The sequence below is a fragment of the Microcebus murinus genome, chromosome 2 (assembly GCF_040939455.1).
Source record: "Microcebus murinus isolate Inina chromosome 2, M.murinus_Inina_mat1.0, whole genome shotgun sequence".
NCBI lineage: Eukaryota > Metazoa > Chordata > Mammalia > Primates > Cheirogaleidae > Microcebus > Microcebus murinus.
The window spans coordinates 50,446,944-50,469,333 of NC_134105.1; the positions used below are offsets into that span (position 1 = coordinate 50,446,944).

At 38.6% G+C, this 22,390-nt stretch overlaps 1 protein-coding gene across 1 annotated transcript in view; it reads left to right on the forward strand.

Annotated features, from left to right (window-relative positions):
* Positions 1-22,390, forward strand: part of CACHD1 (cache domain containing 1) — a 205,381-nt gene that overhangs the window by 99,802 nt on the left and 83,189 nt on the right. Inside the window, exon 3 of the mRNA XM_012767130.2 lies at positions 5,030-5,178. Coding sequence (XP_012622584.2) covers positions 5,030-5,178 — 149 coding nt within the window. The remainder of the gene's footprint in view (positions 1-5,029; positions 5,179-22,390) is intronic.

A 22,390-nucleotide genomic window follows, 5' to 3' on the forward strand; every position in this document is an offset into this window, starting at 1 on the left:
TATGACGACAGATAAGTTCATGAAGGTGAAAATTGTGAGGGAAACGTTGAATTCTGAAATGTACTTCCTGAAGAAGAAGAATACATCCACTCTGTCCTCTTTCCAGGTTACTAACAAACTAACACAACACCCTTGAGTATTTAGAATCATTTAAATTATTTAAATTTAAATCATTTAAATTAACACTACAGTAGTGAGTTAGCATTGGGTTGTTTTATTTTTTGGTGTTTTTTTTTTTTTTTTGTAGAATTTATTATATCAAATTTGGTCCAATCTCCTTTTTATATTGGTAGTGGAATTCAACAATTCTGAACTTCCTCCAAGTATTTGATTTTCATAGGAATTGCAAAGAATTTTAAATGAAACCATATTAATTTTGAAAATCTAATTTTTTAATAAAGTAATGATACTGTGGATTGCTTGTGGTATCATGCCAAAAATTTCACAGCATGTAAAAAAATGGATTTGAAAACAAATGGGAGGAGAGGATTGATCTCTGTATTTCAAGGGGAAGCAGAGTTGCATAAAGGTTGAAAGCTTGGGCTCTGCAGTCAGACTACTGGTTTGGATCCCAGCTCTACCCACTTACTAGCTTTGTGACCTTGAGCAGATTACCCATTGGTGTCCACTTCCGGAAAATTGAGATGTGTTCCTTCCAGGGTTCTTCAAAGGATTAAGTCTTTTGAATCCTTAATTAAGGATTAAGTATATGCATATGACATGCTTAAAACAGTGACTGGTACATAGTTAGCACTCAGCAAAAGCTGGCAATTTTTTTTTTCTTAATGAGGCAAGATAAGCTGTCACTACATGAAAGCGTAAGGAGTTTCTGACTGGCAGGTGTGATTCCAGTTGGAGAGAGCAAGCATTTAAGACGCTTTGTTAAGTGTCACGGGTGCCTGGACTCTGTGTTCAAGCTAAGTTCTCTGATGATGAAGAATGCAGTTTGAAGCTGACCCTAATGGGGAAGCGAAAGGCAGACATCTTCCCCCATCCACAACACGCACCTCTGCCAGCGCCCCTCTCCCATCAGCCAGTCACCCCCCACCCCAGGGAACACTCAGTTCCACAGCCAGCCCAGAACAGAGGGCGGTCTAACACTCTGCTCTGTGCCTTGTCTGGTTGGATTAACAGGAATTCTCAGCCTGTGTGATCTGTCCTATTTTAATATTTCAAGCCACCATTGCAGCTTCTTTTAGGTTTGGTTTGTCTAAGACACCATAGCAAGTGAGCGCACAGATGTGAATTAGTGAGTGGCTCTTTCACTTATTTTGTGGCTTTAGGGTAGTCGCTTAATCTCTTTGATATAAAATGAGAATATCTACACTGCAGGATCCTGGTGCATAATGTATGGCAAGTACTTCTATATGGTAGGTATTAAATTTTCTAAAATACCCTGGAATCTCTTTGCAACAAGTTTACAATCCACAGGGTACAATCTTGATACTTTTGATGATTTAGATTTAAAGTGCCTACATTTGAGCGGCTTTGTTTTGCTTAGCTTCGATGTGCTTATGGTAGGATGGGATTCAGCACATCCTGGCTGTCTGAGTTACCTGTTGCTGCATAATAGACCACCTAAAACTCAGTGGCATAAAAAGCTATTTACTTCTGTGAATTATATGGGTCAGGATTTTTCCCAGGTACAGTGGGGATGGCTTACCTCTGTTTCATGATCTCTGGGGCTTCATCAAGGGAAGACCCCAGGAGCAGGAATTATCTGGAGGCTTCTTGACTCATGCCTGGAACTTGGAATGAGATGGCATAAAGACATGCTTAGCTAAGGCTTCCAACTAAAAACACTTACCATGGCCTCTCCACGTGTCTTACAAAGCATTCCAAGAGAGAGACATAGAAGCTGCATGAGCTTTTATGACCTGGCCTTGGAAGTTACATAAAATATCACTTTTCTATACTGGTTGAAGCCATCAGAAGCCTACCCAGATTCAAGCAGTGGGGTGGGGGGAAAAGTAAACCCTCATCTCTCAAATCGGCAGCCACATCAAAGAGTTAGCAGTTACAAATCCACCACACTGGGATTATGGCTCTGTGTTGGGGTACGTAGGGCCCTTGACTTCTCTACCTATAGCAAAGCAGGCCATACAGCCCTCTGTTGTGGCTAATTAACTCTGCCATTGTACAATGAAAGCAGCCATAAATACTATGTAAACAAATGACTGTATTTCAGTAAGTCTTTATTAACACTGAAATTTGAATTTTTTGCAATCATTAAGTATCATAAAATAGTCTTCTTAAAAAATATATTTTTTTTAAATGTAAGAATCATTCTTAGCTCATGGCCTCTACGGAAATAGGCAGTGGACTGGATTAGAATATCTATGATTAGCTAGATCTGACTTATTTAAAAGTAGAATTCTCTAAATGTGTAGAACAAAACCCTTGGGTATTTCTCAAATGGTGTTAAACATTGCATGAGAAAGACAAATGATTATAAATTTCATTTTTATTTTAAAGTGAATTTATGAAGATATTATTTATAATATGTATTCAGTTCCTTTAAGTATACCTTATCTTTATCATGTTATGGAACATTTGTTTCCAACAGAAATGAAGGACTATACTCTTGATATTCCTAGGCAGAAAACTAATAATATTTATTTTATCAGAAGTCAGAACTTAAAAGGTAGAACTTTCTTCCTGATGGAGTATCCAGAAATACATATTGTTGTATATTTTTAAAATAATTATTCTATATTTTTGAAGAGGTTGTTGATTATTAGAATAAAAGATTAGATTGATTGACTCTCAGGGGTAAATTTTTTTTTTACCTTTACTAATTCATTAAATATTTTTTGTACTGCAATGTCAGGCAGTGTGCTGGATGCTGAAGAAAGAAAGGCGAACAAAAACATAGATAGTAACTGCACTTCCAGAGCACATAGTCTAGTGGGATAACCAGACATTAAACCGATAATAGCGTTATGTGTAATGTGTGATATGAGCAAGGTATGCAGGCATTACGAGACTGTACATTAGGTTTTTAAGCTGGACCTGTTACTCTCACACCTTCAAAACTGCCCCTTGAATGTGAAAGTCTAGAAAAAGGACCATTAGATCAGCACAGACTGCTGTTTAAAAAACATCAACACACCCCTCTCTTTGTCCTTCCTTTGGCTCTTCCTTTGCTGTGACAGTGGGTCTGATTGTCATCTGTGGTGTATGTATCATGCTTTGCAAGCCTATGTCTTGCTCTTGCTTAATCCTATCTTGCTCCCCTCTCAATAAACTTTACCTCATGCCTTCCTAAAAAAAAAAAAAAAAAGAAAGAAATCAACACATCTGATAATGAGTGGATAGTCCTGTCTCTGTATTTGCACCGCACACGATGGTTTGTTGACATTTGGGGAAGGAAAAACAAAGAACAAAATAGAAATATGTAAATGTTGAAATTAACTAGTCCCCCCCCCATAAGATACTGTTTTGTATGGATGGGGAATTAAAACAGTTCAGGACCTATTGGCTGAATTACTAATTGGGATAATTATCTTTGATTTTTCTCTAAATCAAAGTTTCTCTGCTGGGGCACTATTGGCATTTTGGACAGGATACTTCTTGGTTATGGGGAGCTATCCTGTGCATGGTAGGATGTTTTGGAGCATCTCTGGCCTCTACCTGTCTACTTTGTAGCACTCTCCACCAAGGTGTGACAACCGTAATTGTCCCCAAACCTTGCCAAATGTCCCCTGGGGAGCAAAACCACCAATAGTCTAAATTAAACTGTGTTTTATATGTTTTACTGTAATGAAGAAAAGCTACATTTTTTTTTTAGTAGTAAGAACTTTATCTAGTTTAGGGAGCAGAATTATAGGTAGACTTATTAAATTTTCAAGACCCACAACTCCTCCTTTGAAAACGATAAAATGAATTGATACAATCCATTATCAAATTAAACATTATACTCGTTCTTCTTTACATCTGGAAATGTTTCTAAACTTTATGCCATTTTTAGCAAGGCTGAGACCCTCAGTCATATTTAATTGAGACCCTGAAACTTCCTGAATATCACTGGAACAAAATCAAGATTTAAAATTGGCTTGAAAATAACAAATGAAGATCCTGTGATTTGACTCCATGCCCTCAGCCTGGAAGCTATTGGATTGCATGAGACGCATGACCCAAAGGAGATGATTAGTTTTCCTCTAGTGTGCTGGTAATGAATAGCTCTACAAAACCAATTAGCTATAATTCTATCAGTCATTTCATTTGGGTAACATTTTATTTAAGGGGAAGAAAAACAACACTGTTTTCCTTGGAGATCTGTGATTAAGCTGTGGTATTTGATGACAACAATGGGGGAAGAAGCAATACGCGTAGCAATTTGCTTTCATTATTCTCGAGTGAAAGTAAATCAGGATGAAGTGTCTGTTCACAGCAGTTAAGAAAGACATTTGTCCATCTTAAAGATGTAATAGACCAAACAGAAGTATATTTCTACCTATGCATTTTGTTTTATATGGATGTCTGCATTGTATGACTGCAGGGGATTGCCCTTCACATGGAAGACTGTGAGTGCTACACCCCAGGGCTGTGTAGCAGGAGGTACTGAATGTTGTTTCCCTTCCTTGTGCATTCCCCCCTCTCTTTGAAAATCTATGTGAATCCAGAACTACAAGTAATACATCATTATTGTTGCTCTATAACAGTTAATGCCCACTGTCATGCTGACAATAACAATGTCAATAATACTGCTTTCCTTTTTCCAGCCAGGCATCTTATGGATAGGTATGATTCTCTTTGAATTTGAACACATGAGACATTTGTAATATGTCATCATCTGTTATAAGGTAGAGGATATAATTTTATTGTTGTCTGAGTATCTCTCTTTGACTTCTGGGCATTGTGCAATTTTTATATTGGCCCACACAGTGGAGTAAGACTTGGGTGCGTGTTTAACCCCTGAGGTTGAATCTGTGCAGCTTGTGATACAAATTAATTAGTTTATTAGAAAAAGTGCAATGGATTATTGTCTTGGACTTTTCCACTTATTTTGCTCACTGTCATCCCACAGCTAGCCAAAAAAATCCGAGAGAAGTTCAACCGGTACTTGGACGTGGTCAATCGGAACAAGCAAGTTGTAGAAGCGTCCTATACAGCTCACCTCACCTCCCCACTGACTGCGATCCAGGACTGCTGTACTATTCCACCTTCCATGATGGAGTAAGACTCTCAGATTTTTATTGTTGTTTAAACCAGAAATTGAATTGCTTATGCTTTTCTTTTTCATATTCAAAATACCTATGTTTGTTTGTTGCAAAGTATATAGTTTTATTTGCTATTATTTAAGATAAGCCCTTTGTCTTTTACATAGACAAATAATTTTTAAAGAAAATGTGACTCAGTATTCTATAGCCAGGAAATTCCTGGATCTTCCCGACTCACCTTTTTGTCATGCTAGAATTCATGTTCAGGAGTATCAACTATTATTTGAGTACAGAGTATAAATATAGAAAATGGAAAACATTTTGTCATGCGTCAACTATTAAGCCATGTAACTTGCTTAATTTAAGGAAGTGCTTTTTTTGTCTTTAAAAGAGAAATCAAAAAAATCCCATTTCTTTCTTTAGTAGCTACTATCTTTAAAACTCCTGAGGGAAATGTGATTTCAGATAATACTGAAACAGGATTAGTATCTGCACGGTAGAGGATATTATTATTTATTGACCCTAGCGATATTGATATCTGGAGGGGTGTAGGGCCATGTGATACTGAAAATTATACTGGAATGAATACTTTTCTAGAGGTACAGAGAACTTAATTTTAAGTTTGACTTGGCCTCTGATTAGCTGTGTGTCCCTAATCAAGTTACTTAATCTTTATTTTTATGCTTAATGTGAATAACCTTTAATATACCAATTTTATAGGGCTATTTAGAATAAGTAAAAGAAGTTAACATGCTTTTAAAAATATACACGTGTAAATATTAGTATGTATTTTTCTTCCTTTTGCATAATTAGTGCTCTTTAGGCTAGGCAAAGGATGGATGTAATGTAGGTTTTTGGTGATTTTAAATGGTCCTTTGTAGGCCGGGCGCGGTGGCTCACGCCTGTAATCCTAGCACTCTGGGAGGCCGAGGTGGGCGGATTGCTCGAGGTCAGGAGTTCGAAACCAGCCTGAGCAAGAGCGAGACCCTGTCTCTACTATAAATACAAAGAAATTAATTTGGCCAACTAATATATATATATATAAATTAGCCGGGAATGGTGGCACATGCCTGTAGTCCCAGCTACTCGGGAGGCTGAGGCAGAAGGATTACTTGAGCCCAGGAATTTGAGGTTGCTGTGAGCTAGGCTGACGCCACGGCACTCACTCTAGCCTTAGCAACAAAGGGAGACTCTGTCTCAAAAAAAAAAATAAAAATAAAAAAATAAATAAATGGTCCTTTGTTTCCATAAGGTCAATTTTACTTATGGTTTCTTGTTGGGCTTTGTAAGTAACAGGGCATCCTCAAGTCATTTTCTCTCTCCATTTATGTGAAAATAAGATGAGCCTTCCTCTGGCTTACCCTATCTGCAGCCTGAAGAAGCTCATACTAGTTGTTCTCGAAATTAAATGGAAAGTGTATGCAATTTGGAATGAGTCTGTCTCACCAGGAATCCTACCTCCAACACTTAATACTCATGTAGTTCTGGATATTTGGTGTCTTTGAACCATCCTTTCTTCCATAGGGTGTTGCAAACATTCAGAAAATCAAACGTGAAAATATTTCGTAAACTGTAATGTTCTAAATAAACATTAGCCATAATATTATATTTATATACTTCCATATCAGGATGAACATTTCACTTTTTGTTTGTTAGGTACAATCAAAGACTTGGTTTATCTTTTATAGTTGGGACACCAGTAACTTAATGCTTTTGACAAAGTGATCAATTACCTAAATATAAAATGGAGGTTCAGTGGAGTTTTGATCCTCAGTAAAAAATCATTTTCAGGACAAGGAGAAAAGATAGCATAGTAAGGAGAAGTCCCTAGAACTAGAATTATACTCCCCCCCCAGCCCCGGACAGACATGTGACAATGTCTGGATACACTTTCAGTTGTCACAGCTGGAAGGAGCATAGAGAGGAATGGTAGGTCCTGGCATCTAGTGAGTAGAGGCCAGGATGCTGCTATGCAGCCTATAACACACAAGGCAGCCCCCAAAACAAAGAATTGCCTGGCCCAGAATGTTAGTAGTGCCAAGGTTAAAAAACTGGCTTAAAAGAATGGGGATCTTCATAAATTCCCAAGTAGAACTAGTGCCCTAGATGGGGGAAAAATTCGACTTGAATTGGCTGGTTTCTACTGGGAAGTCTACCCTATTACTTGCCTACCTGATGAATTTCTATTAATGTGTCAAGGAGTAACTCAACAATTGCCCTTTCTCCATAGCTTCCAATTACCTCTTTCTTACCTTATCACCTTTTGCCCCTGGAAGAATCTATTGCTCACTCATCTTTGTTACCATTGTAATCTTTATGCGCCTCTATATAGTGTAAAACTTTAATGTATCACATCTGGTGTTGTGAGTCTGCCTCCCCTGCTGTTCTGGACAGGAATTATGCCGCATCCATTTTTGCACCTAGCACCTGGCAGTTCTGTTTAATCAACTATTTGTTGATACCTGAATTGATTTGAATACACGGATGAGTAAAGTGGTATCTACTCTCAAGAAAAGCATACGTTATTAGGGGGTAGGGTGGCAAATACTGAACAGGGCAAAAGATATGGTTCCTCAAAGCAGTGAACTATGTATCAGATGTGTTGTATCAGAAACAATTTTATGAACTTTGGAAATATGGATCTTTCTTGATTTGGCCATTTGGAGGAACATCACAAGAAAATAATCAGACATGTTTATAAAGATAAACATATAAAGAAAGTTATGGTAATACCTTTTGGAATAGAGAAAATTATAAATACTGTCAATTTCTAACATCAGGGGATTAGTTAGGGAAATTGCTATAGAAGTTGACTTGTGAAATTCTCATACACACACACACACACACACACACACACACACACGATACACGGAAAGTATGGGAGGATTTACATCAAAATGTTTTGGGGTAAAGACAGTGATTTCCATTTTGAGTATGCCGAGATAAGGATTCAGGTCAGGTATGCAGGCCATCTCATTTGGCAAAACCCAGTGGCCAACCTTTTTGTTAATACAATAAAACATAAAATGTTGTTTTTGCCCTTTAGTAACTTATCATTTAGTTAGTTCAGTTTAACATCTAAGAGACCTTAACTGTACTCCTGGAAGGATACATGCTGAGTAAGCAGATTGGTACCAGAGAACATTCCTCCCTCAGAGGTTGGACTGCGGCTCTGAACGTTGCAGGTGCAATCTCTCTCTTCTCCAGGGGTACTTAACAGCGCCAAGAACTGCTATCTGGGGTAAAGCTCGTAAAACCAGGGCAGTTCTGAGGATAAAGCTGAATAATCAGAAAAGATAAACAAAATAGGGAACCTTAGGTGACAAAGAGAGATCTGACAGCAGCTATTGACAGAATGAAGTGGCCAGTGAGAACCAACCTTCTCTTAGGCTGAGTCTACTTGGCTTTGAATGGAGCTCACTTTCCAGGGAAATGCGTGTAGGAATATTGGGAGTGAACTCTGAGCTGATACTTTTCTAGCCGTTGGCTGAACACAAGTGCTTTCTAAAATTACAAGAGCCCCCTACCTTTTTAATTAAGATTCAAAAATAGAAAGAGTTCGTAGTATATTGTTGGAGTGAACTAGGGTAAGATTCCTTAGTTGGCTGACTTTGTTACAATCCCACATAAAACACTTTTATCTGCGTATTCTAACTGCGGTAGTATCCTGCTGAACACATTTTCACACATTTTCAATTCACTCTTTCCTATATTCCAGTCTCTCCAAAATTGTCTACCTTTTGAGTCTCAGGGAGTTCATGTTGGAGTTCATGCAGAAAGGAAGAACTCCTAGTCTTTCCCGGCACTTTAAGGATGTGATTAAAAACTTTTTTTTTTTTTTTAATGCTAGGCAGATTTGGTTTTGAATCTCTCTGACTCACAAGTTGACCTTGGAAAGTCACTTAAATTCTGAGCCTCAGTTTCCACATCAATGAGATAAGAATAATGATAGTGCTTACCTTGCTATTGAGGTGGTTATAGGGGAGACGTTTTTAGGTTATCCTTGGTTTTTTTTATTTGATAATTATTTATTTCAATATTATCCTCTATGTCTTGAGATACTGTTTTTTTTCTCTTCTGGCAATAACATAAAGTTTCTTTTTAAAATAAATATAACTAAATAAAAAAAATTGAAGTATTTTAAATGAAAATATCAAGTGAATGTGACCAAAATTTTGAAGGGGATAGATGTGGTAATGACTAAAGTTTATGAAAAATGAACTCAAGATTATTGCTAAGGTTCTTCCAAACTGTAAGATATTATAGTTCTATAAAGCTAACTCTTTAAAACTCTTTATGTCCATGGGCTATATCTGGCCATATGCACGTGTATTAATACCATCTTTAGTATAAATGTAAGCAGTTGGATCTCTGATAAGGGATCTCCGGTCTCAGTTCTGGATCATGTTTGTTCTTACATCGTCTGGGCTTTATAAAGGTTTTTTAAAACTCAACACTGGCCAATGGTACAATAGCTGTTTGTTACTAATATTTTAAGTGTTTATGGCCTATTGACCTTGCTACTTTTCCTGATGTATTAAAGATGACATAAAACTAGGACCATATTTTTATAAATGATTTTAACCAATGGCTAATTTTCACTTTTTGTTTCAGGCATAGCTTTTCATTTCATTTTATTGATTTATAATCCATATTTGCTTTTCTTCACTAAAGCTTGATACAGTATATATTTTAAAAAATAAAATGCCCAGTGTGGAAGAGAGAGGGGTTTTAGAGAGTTCTATTATAGAGCATTCTGCACAATACACCCTGAAGGTTATACCATGATGACAACAGAGAGAAACCTGCAAAGTAGCAGAAAATCGATTTTTTCAGATGAGTTTGATACTTTCCTTCTCAGATTAGTTGACTTTAAAATTCTTACTCGGGAGCCTTAGAAGTTAATTATTCTGCACAAGGCCCTGAATAGTGATTAGGCACTCTGTCAATGTTTGTTGCAGGCATGATCTGAAGAATTAACATTCTCCAATATGGGAAAAAAAAATAGGTGAAGGCTTAATCTAAAACAAACTCATTTTCAGTGGCATCACTTAAAGTAGTTTTGAGAGTGGGCTCATTTATTCACTTAATTTAATTAACAGCTCCCTTTGTGTTGCTTTGGGTTAGGTGCTGGGCCCTCCCATGAGGGGTGCACAAACACACACACGTAATTGCACTCTTGGACTACATCTGGCCTGCAGGTGTTTTGTGGGGTTTTTGCTTTTTTTTTTTTTTTTTTTGGCCCCCACAGATGTTTTGAACATTTTGAAATTTGTAAGTTTTTAAATCTGTTGCCCACATTAAAACTTTGGGAGATTACACATTTTAAAAATTCAAATTTGTTATTCTCTTGAAAAATCAGAAGATATGGTGATTCTGGATCCACATTCCTACTCGGCAACAGCCTGCTTTCATGAAGAGCAGTTCCCTTTAAACACACAGCATGGACTCTCCTGTTCACCAGTGCCCACTAGTTCCTCTTCTGATGTATCACGCCCAGCCCATTTCCCTGACTTTTATCCCTGGCATGGCCCATGTTAGCATGTGAGTTTGTAAGCCTTGACTTTAAAAGACCATATAATGTTAATAGATTTGACTGAAGAATATGTCTTATCCATTTGCATTCCCTGCTCTGCCAACTTAATACCCATTCTCATGCTCTAAAGTTCTAAAGAATATAGCTCCTTTATGCATGACACTAAGAACATATGTCCCTGAAACCCAGCTTGCCACAGAGATGGGGTTCTACTGCATGCTTCTGAAGCTGTTGTTCTGGCAGCAGGCCCTGCTGAGCCTTGGCTTTTACATAAACCAATCAATAGTCTTATCTTCCACATCCCTTAATCCATTTCTCCCTTACCTTCCCCAGTTTCTTCTATAGATGCTACTGCCTGTTGGCATTCTTATTTTTTATTTTTAGTCTTTTTGTATCTCCACGTGGTGTTCAGTTCTGTTATCTTTATCTTGTTATTGCTTGTTAATTGGCTAATCACTGTAGGAATTGCATTAAGGCATCTAGGCCAGGCTTGCTGATCACAGTGATGCTCTGATGGAGCTACAGTAAGTAAACAACTTGTTTCCAAGGCTCCCTGAAGCCAGCCACCTGGAGCTAGGAGACTTCAGCTGAATAGATAATTCTCTTATACCCGGCAAGGGAGACTTAGAAAGCTTCACTGATTCTAAAAAATGAAGAAACTCATGGAACCATTGTCAAATTGGATTCCTGCTATTTTACAGGGAGCTCTTGGAGTTGGGACATCCGCCGAAATTGATGTAGTCACTGTGGAAGGCAGATAGGACTCATCTCATTGTCTGAGAATCCACATTTAGTGAATTCTCAGCTGGCACCCACTAGAACTATAGGTTTTCGGGAGTCCTGTCTTATCACTCCACTTCTTGAGGGCATGGTGCTGCAGACAAGGCAACAAGAATAGGTTCTGATGCAAAAAACACAGATTACTGACTTAATTCTCATGAATAGCCTCCTTTATGATCCTCTGTGTAAGTCGGGGTTCTCCAGAGGGATCCAATTCTGCGTGTGTACCTGTGTATACGTATACAAAGAGATACAGAATATTTATTTTAAGGAATCGACTCACATAATTGTGGAGTCCAAAATCTTCAGGGTTGGCTGGCAAGGTAGAGATCCAGAGAGGAGCTGCTGTTTAAGTCCAAAGGCAGGCTGCTGGGAGAATTTCTTTTTGCTTAAGGGAGGACCGTGGCTGTTCTATGAAGGCCTATAATTGATTGGATGAGGCCCACTCACATTATGGAGAGGGATCTACTCAAAACTCATGATTTAAATGTTAATCTCACCCAACAAAATGCCTTCACAGAAACATCTAGAATAGCGTTTGACCACTTGTCTGGGCACCATAGCCCAGCCAAGTTGATATAGAAAATTAACCATCACACCTCTACAGAAAGGATAGAAAATTAGACTGCTAAACATACTATTAAAGTTTTTATTAAACTTCAGATTTACACTGGAGAGTACTAAATTTTCAATTCTAGAACTTTTTACTGTATTCTCCTATACTGTGTCTCTTAAAGAAATTAATGCTATGTTAATGAGCCAGCTGGAAAGGACTTTCAGCATTTGAGTAACTTTTTTTCCATATAAATTGGTTGTATATTTTGTGGCATGATATATATGTATAAATTTCTGTATTAGCATTTCAAGTTCTTTAAGTATTATTGACTTCATATGAGCTAGAAGTTACTCAGAGAATTGTTTTTAATTTTGATGGCTAACATGCTGAACCATAATGTTCAAATTCCTGTACTAGGCTCTTTAGGAATTCATAGCAGATTTTAAAGACACAATTTCCATTATTAATGGACTTAGCTTCAAGTCAAGTTTTTTTGTTTTTAAACTGAACTCAAACATGAGCTGCTTTCATTTTTAAGAAGAGGGAAGTCATCTTGTTTTGTTTTGTTTTATTTATTTTAGTTTATTTTTTAAATCGGTTCCACCTCTACCATGGTGGAAAAGAAATTAAGCAGTAAAGACAGTTTTTTTTTCAGTTATGATGTTATGAGTTATGATGCAGATTATACCATAGTAATATTAATATAATGGAACTACTGGATGGGCCTCCGCTCTGCCACTTTGCTGTGTGATCTTGGAATGTTCATTTAACCTCTTTGGTCCCCACTTTCCTCAGCTGTAAACTGAACAGTTTGAACTATACTTCAGAGACCCTTTCCACTTTCAAGATTCATTTAATTTCACTCACACTTCTTAGAAGGTTTATTTTTTAACTGGAGCCATTTGCCATTATAGACAACTTTTCCTACTGTGCAAATTAGTAAACTCTGAATTCCATGAGGGAATTTGTTTTCATCTTTTTAAACGTTACCTAGAAAAAAGGAGATGAAATTATCTTACAAGACTTACAGAGGTTAAGTCACTCATTCATTCATTCATTTGAAAAGAAATGCAAACTTCTGGAATGAATGGTTTATGGAAGAAGCATTCCAGGTGGGTATTGAAGTAGGAAAAGGATTTGAACACATCAAGGAGCTTCCCAGGAGAGGAAGAAAACCCCATGGCTGGAAATGACCAGGAGCACTGAAGGAGGGGTATGTGTGTGTGTGTGTGTGTGTGTGTGTGTGTGTGTGTGTGTGTGTGTGTGTGTGTAGCAAGTGATGGAAGAGGCAGCTAAGAAACTGGATTAATATTAGACCATGGAGACTCTCAGATGCTAGACTGAAGAATTTGAACTTTATTCTCTTATTTCTCTATCTCTACTGTCTGACACATAGAAAACAATAAATATTGATTGCACGAATTTAAGATTTTCAAGAAAGAAAATGAAGTGATGAGACACATAGCAACGGGAATACCCAGTCTGATGTCATTTATGTAGGCAAGGGGCAAGAGGAGACCTGGACTTGCCACTGGCTTGGGTTTTGGAAAAGGGAGGAATCGGAGGCTGTTGCAGGTGGTTCTGGGTAACCCTAAGAGCATTCATGCCAGGTGCTAAGGCGTATTTGCACTGTGTGCTCGCTCATTTTTCTTAGTTACTTGAGTTCAGGAATCTGTCACATTCAGCTTTGCCTGCAATACCTTGCTTGCATGGCTCCTCAATAAATATTTGCTGGAGGAGTTAGTTTGCAGTAGCAGACCTGATTTTATCTTTAGTTTTTGAGTCCCTATTGTGATGGTTTTGTCAGAATGATCAAGCTACTTTACCTCAGGCAGAAATAGAACAATATTATTAAGTACTTTTAAGCCCATTAATAATATTTATTGCTTTCACCTGAACATAATTTCATTGTTAGAAGCTCTGATATGAAACTTGTTTGATGTTGACTTAGTTATCTCTGTTATCAGTTACATTTAATAATTTTGTTATACACATAGTGAATTTAAAAATATGTATTTCCAAATACCTATGTATATATCATTTTAAGCTCATCTGTACCATGTTCAAGATAGTTAATGTACAAGACATTGTACTAGATATACAGTCTGACTGAAAAAGATGATTAAAACGGTGTGTACCTTCAGGAGCTCATCAGACACATATAGAGAAAGCTAGGGCAAATTGTGGCAAGTGCCACGAAAGAAATCCAGACTCTTTTGGAGGAGAAATATTATGAACCAAGGCCTCTGAACACTCAGGCTTGGTGGAAAAGTGATAATCAAGGCATTGAAGAGTAGAACTGCTGCAGATAGCCCTGGGGAAAGAATGCTTCAGACCAAAAGACAGCAAGCATCCATAAAGCAATTGAGTATGGTGAGGTGGAAGGCCCCACTGGAGCAATGGATGAGGGGTATTTTGTGGCGGGTGCAAAATGTTAGGTTGGCTGGACACATTTCTCTGTGTAAGCGGTAGGTTTTTCAGCAAGGAAAAGGTCTGATCAGATCTGTGATTAGGGCAAATTAATTAGTGGACAAGTGAAGAATAAATTATGGTAGAAAGGCAAGTTGCTTGTCAAGTTGGGCCAATTTGATAATCACAGAGAAAAGTAATGACACCTTAATGGACAATTGTAGAAAGCAAAAGGCATCTAGGGTTGTAGTGAGTTATATAGAATTCTAAAACCAGGGAGTGTAGATCATATAGAATCTGATAACTATGTTTTATTGGAGGCTTAGGTGAGGAGGAAGATTCTGAAAGATGGCTCTAAATTTTAAATCAAGCATCTTAAAGGATGGGAATCTATTAATTAAGAAATGAAAATAAGAGCAAACGAAGATTTTTAAGAGGGGCATGATGAATTCATTATTAACATGCAGATTTGGATTTAAAGTTGCATGTAGGTCATTCTTAGGAGGTGTCTGGCAAGCAGTTGAGATTAACCTGTAGTATCATCTTATTTTCATCCCTCAAATATTTTACCCCCATAAATACAGTTATGAGGTGCATGGTAGTTTGGGAGAAAGGAAAAATTAGAATGCCTAGTTTTAATGTTGTTTTAATGCACAGTTTTGTATAAAATGATGTTTCTAGACATAACAGCTGACCCACATGTAGGCAACTCCTATTTTCTAGCCCAATTTTAAGGTATTCCACCTGAAAAATATGATGTAAAGTATTTAACACCATTGCTTTTTATTTCTTATTATTGGTCCTATAAGAAATAAAACATTGTAATTTAGCTAGGTACTTTTGTGCTTGTAACTCTTGTTCTTTTGTTATCTTGTGACACAAGGTCAAATGTGACAAGCTTGGTCCTCAACAACAGAGTTTAATTTTACTGCAAGTCTTGTTCTTTTCCCAGTAAGACATGTTCGGTGTTTTTGTCCTCAAAGTACTGTGGCAAATCTTAGTCTTTCAAGTCATTCTTACTGCTTTATCTCACACACCCATCTCCAGACCCTTACCTGCAGGCAGACTAAATGTTACAGATACAGTCTTCACGGATATTAGTACCAGAAGGACTCGAGCTGAGCTCAAAATTCAACAAAGATTTTGCAGATTGCTTTGCATTCATGAAAACCTAAATTATTTATATAAATGAGTTTCATATGTTTTTACTTCAGTAAAATACTTTCTTAAGCTTTTATTTCTATAAACATCATCTTACCTATATTACATTCTTCCTATGGTCCTCTGAACAACTCGGTGGTGTAGGAACTATCTCTGCCCACCCCAATTTTACAGATGAGGAAATAGGCTTAGAGAGGTTGTGGCAGGGCTTTTAGGGGAGCTCAGTTTGGAATCTAGGTTTCCCTATTCCAAATGACGTTTTTCTTTCCGTGATACTTGGACCAGTGATAAAGTTGGACCAATGGTAAAATTGGAATGGCTTATCTGCCAAGTGAGATGCTGAACTATGTGTTCCTTTTTAGAATGTTCCTGGAGGCTACTATATATGACCCTCTGAAGTTTGTAAATGGACTGACTGAATGTGAAGCCCCTGTAGTCTGCTTACTCTGCTTCTCAGTCTAAAACCACGTTCCTGCAGCAGTTTGTGTCATTCCCGTGTGTGTGTGTGTAGATGGGTGTCTATATCTTTAGGACTATTCACGAGCACCCTCACAGCAGAAAGCACCTGCATTTGGGGATCTGCTGAGGATTCAGCTTTCTGGATTTTCCTGTGGGACCTTCACAGAAGGAAGAATGGGAAACCTGCCTCGCTGCCTGCAATATTGAATTTCACCAGCTGCCTTTTATGAATTTTAGGTAGAGTTGGTTTTGTGATTTTCTTTCTTTTTAAAAATCTGGTCTCTAAAAAGAAACTAGCTAGTGGACTTCACCAACTTTAAGAAATAGACCCTGTCTTAGCTGAAAACCAGGTTCCTTCCCTTCAGCTTCTTATGTGTTTTACTGTGCAAAAAGTAATAAAGCGTTTTCAAAGAAGGCCAAGATTGAAACATCTTTCTGTCTGTAATCGCTTCCCGGGGACTTGACTTATCTGGTATGATGATGTCCATATCGATCCTCATACTCATAGCTTTTCCATATTGGGTTAGTAATTCCTTTTGCAGACACATCAGCCATAGGTATTCTGCATCTTTTGCTTTCTGTTCCTGTTATAGAACAGGGAGATTTGGACAGGACTCTTCTTTCCTCGGTGCTTGTATGCCTGAGAAATGGAGCCAGTTCGCCTCCAAGGTCATCTGGTAACTCTTAGTTCTTACTGCTTCTCTTTGATGTCTGTGTGATACCACTCACAGTTGTCTGCTCTTTACTAAATATTCAGGGTGTGTGAGGGAAGAGAACGCACCCCATCAACAATCCCTGGTCTCTGGTCCTGGGAAGTCTCAGCCTCTTACGTTTTCTGCATTTATTCATTCAGCAGGCAAGTTAGACTCTTCACAGGTAAACTCTGGCTGAGGTCCCAGGGATAAACAAACGTGGGAAAGGACCACTCCCTTTGTTTCTTACAAGCAAGGAAAACGGGTGTATAAATAAGTAACCGTCAAGTGTGTTAAGTCCTTATTAGTGTTCAAACGGCAGGACAGACAAGGGTGTCGAGGAATGGCACAAAGGCAACCTGTGGATCCCACCAGGCCTCTGTCGCTTGCCTGCTTTTTCTTTATTTTTCCAGATACCCTTCTTTCTCTTCATGCCCCCACCCACCCTGGTGATGAGGAAAATAAGGATAAATGTTTAATATCGTTGTGGACCAATTTCCTAATTCCCCCTAAATGTCACCTGTGCCAGTTTCCAAGCTTTTGTGAGAAAGCAGTTTAAACGATAATGCCAGCTGTTTGAATATGGAAGCGAGACACAGGGTGACAGTAGGGCCACCCTCTTGTCTGTTGTGGTAGGGAAATGGTGGAAAAGAAATACAGTTGGTCTGTATTATGCTCAGGAGACAGTTTATTGCTCTGAAAAGCCTTACCTTCCAAGGGCATTTGAAACCAGCCCTTGTTTCCAGTCTGGCTGAGTTGCTGAACCCTGAAGGTTTAATCCTTATTACTGATAAGAACAAAAAGAATGTGACTTATCACTCCAATCTCTGCAGAAATGGAAGGAAAAACCATTTCTCGGAACATGATTACACGTGATTTGACAGCTTTTCAGTTTGCCTGTTAATTTAGGTGTTTGAATAAGTAAACACGGAGAGTGGGGGCTCAAGTATCATTTACTTTATAAATGTGATAGTTCCTTTTTGAAGTGATCCTGCTCTTGCCCTTTTCCTCCACCATTCAAACAGAGTTTAAATATTTGCCAGTGCAGATGTTTGATTTTTATCTAAGCTCTTTCTTTGCTTGACTTTATTCTCATGGGTGGTTAAGTGGAAGATAAGGAGGTTCTTGTTTAATTCTTTTCAACTGGTGTTGCTCAAATATTTGGAGAGCAGACACCTCCCAGAAAGAACGGGCTGGAACCTCTCTGAGTGGAGGTGAAGGGATAGGTTTCCATGTCATATCACGGTAAACCAGACACTGTTAGACTGTGGCTAGGGCCCAGGGGTCTGGTAGGCAAGGGTGTTTCTCAGCATCCAGAACCTTCCTTTAAAGGCTTTTGGAGCTACTGGTAAAGAAGGGATTTGGCCTTCTTTGCTTCCCAGAAAAAAGTATGCTGTTCTTAAACACAGAACTCAGTAGTTCAACTCCTTCGGAAGCCTCTCAGCATTTGTTCCAGACCTTCTGATACCAAGTTTTGCTTTCAGAAGAAAGGATATTTTGTGTTGTTTTGTTTTGTTTTGTTTTTTTACCATTTTCACCTGTCTCAGCATTTTAGCAGTGATTAAAAACAAGCAAACAAAGAAAAAATATTCCCTATCCCCTTAGCTGTCATTATATTGGCTTCGTGAGCAGACTCAATGATCAGTTTAAGCCTTGCTCTTTTGAGAAATCCACAGGGATTTGCTTTTTAAAATCATTACCTTAAAAATGTATTCACAAATAATACCGCATTTCACCACCACTCTTGGAACTGACACTGTGGGTGTGGTTTTTGTGCCGTGTGATAAACTGGGCAGATTTCTCTGGAAATGTTAAGGAAAACTCAGGTTTATGAGTGATTTGCCTGGCAAATCACCTTCCCTAGGAAATTTAAACAAAGGCCAAGAAAGGAAGTAAACCCTAACTGGGGTGTGTGTGTGTATGTGTCTCTCTCTCCCCTTTATATCTTTTTCTTTCTAAACTGGGACTCCACTGAAAAGTTGATTTACACTGTGAATCGAGGCTGAATGAAATCCAATTGGAACTCACTTGAACACTGTTTTGATGTAAGATTCAAAGCTTCTGCAAATTTATTTTATCTTCTACATTTGCTGATCTCCTGCTTGTAAATCCTGTTGAAGGAGAATAAAAATGACTGCAGCCTGATGGGAATTAAATGTCTGAAGTTCAAAGCAGTTTGCACATCAGAGCAAACGTCAATCAAATGAACATCTTGCAAGCCAGGCAGGGAGTGAATTTCTCCATGGGGAAGAGATCAAAGTGGGAGTCACAGTTCTGTTTTCTCCCTCGGGATGCAGTTTCGATCAGTTGTTCATGAAAGTAAATCCAGAAGGAAGTTTTTTTTTTGTTTTTTGTTTTTTTTTAATGTAAGGGGGTAGGAGAGAGGGAGTTATTTCTCTTGAAACTGAATTTCAGGCACTGGTCTTATCTTATGAAAATAAGTATAGGAAGCAGTTACAATCCAGTATCTCTTTTTAAAAGTCAGGCTCTAAAGGAAATTTAGATAGGATTTTTCTATCATTATTACTAATTTTTTTAAAGCACAGTTACAAAGAATGAAGCAAAGAAAACCTCAATTTGAGTTACCCACTCATTTTATATGAAAAATCTATGATTTTACCAGTTCTTGACCTTTCTGTAAACCTGAAATTATATAAATGTGACTGGCTGTTAATGTACTTCTCAATGAAAGATCTTTTAGATAACCCCTAAGAATAACTGACATGCTTTTATAAAGCATCTTCAGCGTGAATTATATATTTCTCACAGTCTCCAAATCAGGCTGAATAGCACGTTTCTTTTTATAAATCACTTTTTCTCAAAGACGCACATGTATAAGGTGCATGCCTGTCTTTGGCAAGGCGATCATTCCTCTGGGGCCCACAGGTAGCTAATGTAACAAGGAGTACGGAGTCCAGAAAAAGAAGCAGGCATTAGTGTGTGTGAGTGAAGGATGGAGAGACAATCACCCTTCACTTGTGTTTCTAGTAGTTACTTCGCCTAGCCAGGCCCCCAGGCCCCCAGCCCGCCAGCCCTGGACACACTGTTCTTCCTGTATCTCTTGAGCCCTTTATCGACACCTGCTTCCTTATCTGACTGGTACATCAGTGGCATAGGGAGCGAGAAAAGCAGCAACCTGAAGTTTATTTCTAGGCTTTCTATGTTATAATAACTCGGCTGGTGAGTGCACGCTCTGTGGCTGAGATTAGCACATGTGAGGGAACTCAAGGCCATTGAGACTCTTGTGAAATATAGTAGCTGTTCAGTGAATATTATTGAATAAAATGCACAGAGCTTTCTAGTTACTTAGCTCTTTGCCCTTATACAGTCAACCCATTAGAATTTTTGGCGTACCGTACTTTCCCAGCAATGTGCCAGACCCGAGAGAGAAGTATAAATCCTCAAGTAACTTACAGTTCTGTTGGGAGAAGATGAGATTTCTCAAGTAGATGAAAGGTCATAGAGACACTTGAGACTCTAAGAGCTGCGTGGGAGGGTTTAGTCAATAGGGACTCCATAACACACAATTCATTTGGTACGTGGGGAAGCCAAATTAGGTAAGATAATGTGTTCATTATTTATAATCTTATTTTAAAATGTTTTTATTGATGATGATACAGCATGCTATTTTTAACATATAAATTGAGTTTCCTCCCTAAGTTACACATTGAAAACATGTGCAATCATATTAGGAGAAGGGGCTTTTGGAAGTGATTAGATCATAAGGGAGAAGAGCCCCCATGCCCTCTCCCAAGAGGCCCCGGAGAGCTGCCTTGCCCCTTTTACTGAGGACACAGGGAGAAGGCTCCACCTAGGAACCAGAAGGTGGGCCCTCATCAGACACTGAATCTTGCCAGTGCCTTGGTCACAGACTTCCCAGCTTCCAGAACTGTGAAAAATAAATTTCTGTTGTTTATGAGCCACCTAGTGTTTATGGTAATTTGTTTTAGAAGCCCAAAAGCACTAACAATTGATTAGTGTTTTGTTGATACAAGCAGAATCTTAAAAAAAAAAAATATATATATATATAGATATAGATATATGTAGTGGCTATGGCTATAATGGCTATAATACTGTGCTAAGTTCAATTATGAAACAATATAAAAATAGGGAAAAGACACAGGCATATAATACTAACTAAGCAGAACAGCATTAGCTTCAGGGAGGAAGAGCTCGACAAAGGCGGGGACTGACAGGAGCAATTTGAGGGAGGAAGCTTGGTTAGAAGTACAGGATGGGAGGTAGTAGGAAGAGAAGGTTGAGTAAATTATTGATGACAAGCACTACATTGTGAAACTTCGGTAACAAATGTTTACCAAGCACCTACTTTTGTTAATGAGTCACTTTCATTTTTATTGTTATAAAAACATTTTCTTTAATGCTCTTAGGGTTGATCTTCAAATAAAGGAAGTAAAATAGCCTATGATAATAGCTCCCCGATCACCCTGGTCCCCAGGAGCCAGCTTTCATTTCACAAAGGCCCAGAAAGTCTGTGCATCCTCGCCATCAGCCTTCAGCCTTCTCAAGGGATGGGGCTGAAGGCACGGGCTGGCTGCAGAGACTCCGTCAGGGGGACAGGGACTCTCTCCAGGCTTGCTCGTTTCCTGGGAGGAGTTGTCAGTGACCCTCTTCAGTTGCCCCTTTCAGCAAGTTCTTCTCTGTGTGTCACTTAAGCAGAGTGGTGTGTGGCTCAGCTCTGGAAAGGAGTTGGGTGATAGATTCAAGACTCTCTTAGGTCCCTGATCTGCTGTGATCCTCCGTGTCATTTTTCTCAACTGTGAAACATGTAGGTAAAAGGCTGCATAATTTGTACAGCGAAGTTCAGATGTGAGCTACAGATAGGCCTAAGAACTACTCTTGTTCTCTTGATCCAAATCAATGATCTAAATCAAATCGGAAGGCTCTTCTGTCCTTGGTCTCTTTGAAGCATCCTGGGAAGTACCTGTGCTCATGCAGAAAGCCATTCTACTGCTTTATTTCTACAGGAATCTGCATAGCAGGTTTGGAAGTCCTCTCATTCCTCCAGAGCCTGTCAAAGTCAAATTCCTGGGCCTTACCACAAACTCACTAAATCAAACTCTCCATGGGTGGATCCCAGGAATTTGCATTCCAACAAGCATCCCAGGTGATTCTGATATAGCTAGACTTTCAGTATTTAGGAATCATTCATCTGAGCCATGGTCCTCACTTGCTAAGACTTCTGGAGCCTTCAGGGAGCCCAGAACAGGGCTAGGTACTGTGGGTGTTCATGAAAGAACAGTTAATATGAGCACTTGTTCTTGGCAATTACAGTGCTAAGCATTATTATATACAGTGGTGAACAACGCCAACAAGATGTGCCTGCCCTCATAGGACCATTGTCTGTTATTCACAGAGTCTGCTCCATAAAAACCCATCCATAAAAACACACACAAATAGAAACGTAAATATAAAACTATAGCAGACACCGGGAGAGAATATAGAGGCATTTGACACAGACTTGGGAAATTATCCACAATCAGGATAGGGTCTTCTGAGGAAGTGATACGTGAACAGAGACCTGAAGGATGACTAGGTAGTCAATTAGGAGAACCTTCTGGTAGCTACAATTTCATGACTATTTTACACTTAAGTGAAGACTAAATAAAATGGAAAA